This window comes from Cygnus atratus, chromosome 3 (assembly GCF_013377495.2).
Source record: "Cygnus atratus isolate AKBS03 ecotype Queensland, Australia chromosome 3, CAtr_DNAZoo_HiC_assembly, whole genome shotgun sequence".
Classification (NCBI taxonomy): domain Eukaryota; kingdom Metazoa; phylum Chordata; class Aves; order Anseriformes; family Anatidae; genus Cygnus; species Cygnus atratus.
The window spans coordinates 116,529,549-116,534,967 of record NC_066364.1 but is presented as its reverse complement, the minus strand read 5'-3'; the positions used below and the strand labels follow the sequence as shown (position 1 = coordinate 116,534,967).

At 53.6% G+C, this 5,419-nt stretch overlaps 1 protein-coding gene across 1 annotated transcript in view; it reads right to left on the bottom strand.

Annotated features, from left to right (window-relative positions):
* Positions 1-2,669: 2,669 nt before the first annotated feature.
* The window catches only part of BCL11A (BCL11 transcription factor A), a 128,216-nt gene continuing 125,466 nt past the window's right edge, over positions 2,670-5,419 (bottom strand). The window contains exon 4 of the mRNA XM_050709987.1: positions 2,670-2,761. Coding sequence (XP_050565944.1) covers positions 2,670-2,761 — 92 coding nt within the window. The remainder of the gene's footprint in view (positions 2,762-5,419) is intronic.

Here is a 5,419-nt window from a genome sequence, read left to right as displayed (position 1 = left end):
ACACTGAACCCCAAACCCTCCAGACCGCTGGCGTCACTTGGCAGGATGAGATGGGACAAAGCTCGGATCAAAAAGAAAAACGGGGCTTTGGGGGTGGTTTGCTGCTGTTGGCAGATTATTAGAGCTGTTTTCAGGTCATTTTGGAGAGACCATGCCCAACAGGCACCTGCACGCCTCCGTGCCCCCCTCTCTACATTGTAAAGAGGATGTGACCTGGCTGCTCCTTGAATCTGAAACACACATAATTTTGAAAGCAAAATTTAGGTTAGACTTCACAAGAGACTTGACCTTTGCTGCATTGTAGTGTCAGGAAAATGGGCTTAGAAATAAAAAACAGCATGGACAAAATGCCTTCATGTTTGAGAGCAGCTTTTCAATCCCCAAAATCAAAGCTAAGCTACCTAATTCCCAGGCACCTTGCTCAGCTCAGCTTATTGCTGCCCACTGCACAGAGAAACACATAGCTCTTCTTTCGGCTGTTAAATCTCCCACACTTCAGGGTACAGCCACATGCTTTGCAACAGCCAAGTCCCAGCCAAAACCCAAAAACAAGCCAAGAGAAGGGGAGCAACCCCTGCAACAAGTCACGCATAGCGGTGGAAACCCACATAGCCCCACTGCAGCCTAGTACTAAGGCAGTGCTGCTGCTTCTTGCTTGCTCAGGATGGACCCAGCGGGCAGGATGTGGCCATGCAGCACAGGAGAGCAGCCCCAGTGCCTACAAGAGGCTCCCAGCGTGGCCATTAAGTGTATTTATCACTTTAAGGCAACACGTAAAGTCTGTGGATGTAAAACTCCTAGTAGCTGGGGGGTTTTAACGCTCATGTCACAGAACATACATCTTAAGGGCTGCTTCAATTTACCTTCAATGCTTAGGACAAGGATCCACACAGCTTCTCCCTGCCACGCTCAGCTGCTCGCCAGGCACCTGCACCAGTCCCTGCTTGGTTATTTTCTGCTCTTCCTAGAAAAAGCCCTGCCCTGGCTCCCGCTGCCCTGCGGCAGCGATGCCCACGGACCCAGCCCACTGCATTTGAGTGCTGAATGCCTAAGAGGCTGCTTCAGCAGCACCACAAAGCAACTGGTGAACTGAGTTTTGCCTGCACTCAGACAAAGCAGAGCACAAAGACAGACCTAAGAGCCGCTCAGCACCCTCACAGCTGCCACTGGTTGCAATCATTGGACCAGGTGATCCTTGTAGTGTGATTTGGAGATGAAGCAGAGCCCCGTTAGCCCTGGTGTGGCACAGCTGCAGAGGTACCCAGGTGGGGCTGCAGCTTTTCACAAAAACTAAATAAAGATGAGCAACACCAGGCAAAGGCAAAGCCATGTTACCTATGGCTGGTTTGCCAGGAGAGCATGGCCCTGGCCAGGTGTCTGGCTGGGATGTGAAGGACGTGAGCGAACTCGCAGGCAGAGCTAGGTGACCAAAGAAGCAGACTGGTCCCTGACCTGGGGCTGCTGCGTCCTGCCCAGACCTGCAGCGGGTGTCCTGGCAGCCTCGCTGCCCTGCAGCGGCTCCTCTCACTCTTTAACCAAATAAGGTCCATTCCTGCTCTCCGGCACAGTCGTCAGGAGCTACAGCCTATAAATCCCATCCGAGACAGCAGGAAAGCATGCACTTAACCCATCTTCTGTTCCGCAAAGCAGTTGGGCCCCAAAACAGCAAAATCCTGGGGTGGGTGCTTTGCTCGGAGCAAGGCAAGCGGGCTCGGGGGGAGACAGCGGGATGCGAGGATGCCTGACGGCACTGAGGGGAGCTCCCCACCACCACCCAGCCAGGGCAGGGCTTTGCTTCACCTGGCGCCGACCAATTCTCCCCAGCAAGACCATTACCACTCCCCAAACCCGCTGGCTCAGCTGCAGTTTGATGAGCAGTGACAAGACAGAGGAGGTCACCGATCCCACCCGCCCCAAAAGCACATGGTTTAACAGCAGAAATGCAGTACAACAGCCGGCATCGGTCAATCGTACGCGAGCGGCGGCGGAGCGCTCGGCTGGCCACAGCTTGGGGACGCGGCCGTGAGCCTGATGCCCAGGGGGAGCCCGATGCGGGGCCGCCTGCCCACAGCACCCTGGTGGGGACACGGGCGCTGCCTCTGCCCCTGCGGACTCGGCGCTTTGCTTCTGCAGGCGACATGGTTACATGGAGTCACGGCAGCTGCCCGGCCCTGGCCAGCCTGCTCATAAACTACAGATTAAAGAAAGAGCGAACAAAACCTAAAGCTCCAACATTTATTATGGCGATTGCCCACCCGCCACGGACCTACACCGTGTTTTATTTTGAATTCGTAACGTGAGGTGCACCTTCTAAGAAACTGAGATAAACAACAGGCTGGGTCCTCCACACAGGATCAACACGAGAGCAAGACAGTCTTCTCCATGGGGACAGGAGCCAGTCAAAGCCACTGCGAAGCCCTCAACCTCGGTGGGCGCTTTTGCTTTTCGTTTTTAGAAAAAGAAATAAACAACCAAAAACCGAACGGAAAGAAGTGCTGTACTCTATTACAAAATATAAATACGATAGTCCTGCGGGCAGGAGGAGCCTGGGGAGCGCTGCCTTCGGAGCGGACGTCTCGGGCACTCCGGGGACGCGGCGAGCCAGCAGGATGGAGGCCACCTCCGGACACCACGCCACCACCGGCCGCTGGCCCCAGCTTCACCTCCTCTCAGAATTTAAGTGCTCTTGAACTTCCATCCGAAAACTGCCAGGCATCCGGGGCTCCCTGGGCGCTGCGCCAGCCGGGGGGGTACGTCGCACCTAGAGAGCATGGGGACAGAGGAGAGGAGAGGTGTGACACGGCCCAGGGTGCGATTTCCTCCATTATCTTTCTGTTTTGACCCTTTCCTTAGCAGCTAGGGGTGGGACACGAGGAGGCCCTTCCTGCCCACTGGCCCCGCCGCCTCCAGCCCGCCGAGCACCACCCTTGCGCCCCACAGGCACGGAGCATGTCCAGCACCGCAGGGACACAGAGATCACCCCGGCAAAGAGCCCCTGGTCTGTACTGGGGCTCTGATCACGGAAGGACTGAGCCAGCCTGCCTCAGAACTGCCCCAGTCTTTCCCCAAACCTCACCGACCTCCCCCAGCACCCAGGGAGCAGCCAGGTGCAGAAGGGAGCCCCAGGCTGTTGGTGTGGCTGCTACACTGCCAGGCCAGTGCGTGGGGTGGTTCTCCCCAATTCACCACACTTCGAGTACCACATATCGCCTATCATCACGTGCGGTAGTGAACCCAGAGCACCACCAGCACACGCCTCAAACCATGCTGGTTTCTGTGGGAATTGCTTCGATAACGCTCAGGAGCGTGGCCGAAGGGCTACGCATGGGCTGCCGGCAGGGCTACGCAGCAGCCCCTCGGTCACATCTTCCTCGGCATGTACTGCAGTTTGCTGCCCTCACATCAAGAGCACATGGCTGACCCCTCTGGGGGAGGAAAACCTTTTTTTAATTTCTGTTTAATTGAATTTAATTCCTGGATCTGACCTGTTTTGGACTGACATTAAGGAAGGGTGCAATTTCCAAGGGAGCTGGGAGCGACGCGGCCAGCCAGGGCCAGCACGGCACCAGCTGGATGCAGGGCAGCAGGCATCCCAGTGCCTTCGGCCCCTTTGGAAACAGCAGCAGAATGGTGCACATCAGGACTTGGGGTGCTGCAAAGAGCCTGCCCGGCTGTATTGCTCTCCTAGACAGCAACGCGATTTTCCCACACGTCCTCCAAAAATGGTTTTCAATGTTTATGAGGAAAAAAAAACAACGAAACCGGAGCACGAGTGAGCTACAGCAACAGCTGGTATCTTTTTTCTTTTTGTACAAACTCTGCACTTAGATAAACCCTGAAACTCTATCTCATCAGATATGCCAAAGCCTCCCGAATGTCAAGCAAAGACATGGTACCACTTATTCCTGTATTTATCTCCGCTCTTGGAAACATAATAAATACGAAACATCTGTAGCCTAAATTCCTGATACTGTTTCAGTGCCTTCATTATATAAATCATTCAATTTGGAGGATATTAAATACTAATGGCAAAGGGGTCTGTGCCATAAAAACGCATTCTTCTTCTAAAGCCGATGGGGTCTGAAATGCTAACTACTACGATGCTGTTACCCAGACATTGCTCTTATTTACAGAGACGTCTTTTCGCGCAGAGATAAATACAAAAGTTTCTCAGGAGCACAGGTCAGGCTCGCTTCTCGTCTTTGTACCACCGCTAACGAGTCACATAGCTAGAAGAGTTTTACCATTTCGGCTTTGGCGTTCATGCTGCAGCACGCTGGCATTGCACACCGCCGAAATGTTGGAAGCTGTCCTGAAACGCTAAGCACAAACCAGAAGCATTGCTGCTCAGTTAAGAAAATCGTAACAATAACTGTGTGCTTTCCACCTTGCAGTACTTCAGCCGTGTGTGGAGCACAGCTCTGCCTAGCCAGATGCCTGTCCGTGTCAAGCACCGCAGACGCTGCCTGACACTCGGACTGCGCCTCGTGAGCCCGCAGGGCTGCCCACGTCCACCTCCCCTACGGCAGCGCCCGCACACCTTGCTTCATCTTCCCTTCCTCCTGGCCTGGGGCTAGACCAGAGCTTGCTGTTTATTTCCTCTCTTAGGAAAGGAGCAATTTTTGTTCCTTTTTGCATTTCTTGTCCTATACAGTCCTTCCCTTCTTTTTTACGTCCCAAAATACCCCTCCAGAAGGCGCTGGGCAAAATACAGGCAACGAACGATGCCATCACAAGAGACGACAGAACAACTGGAAGGTTTTACAGAAACCAAAACAAAAGAAAATAAAAGTACTCAATCCATTACACTAGGAACAGCAAGAGACAGTACCACAGAGGTGGGTGCTTTCGTAAAGTAAAGAGATGCTGCAGCATGCGGTAGTCGTAAAACTGACAACACACACGGACCTGTACGGGGGGACCTGGCGTCCGGGTGCTATGGACACAATGCACACGACACGTCTCGAAAACCTGCGGGCTTGTCCAAAAAGACCCCGGAGGGGAGCTCCCACCCCTGCCGTGGCCCAGAGCGGCAAGCGAGCCCCGAAGCGCGGCTCCTGGGGAGAGCAGCCCGCTTGGGGACGAGCCCGGACGCCCAAGCGCCCGCCCGTAGACCCTCAGCAAACTGCCTGGCTGCTCTCAACACCTGCTGCTGCGGCCCAAGCGCTCTACAGCGCGTGTCGAATGAGGACGCCGGAAGCTTACAGTGTGTACTTTAAGTTTTTTTTTTTATTTTTTCAATAAAGGGACAAAATGGGTGTATGAACAGGATAATGCAGACAACTGCCAAAAAAACACAGACAGTGGTTTTTCCAATAGAACTTAACAAAGACCAGAAACAAATACAATAAAAAGCCAGGTTGTAATGACCTTTGGTCATCCAAATAAAAAAAAAATCCCCCCCCAAAAAAACCCAAAG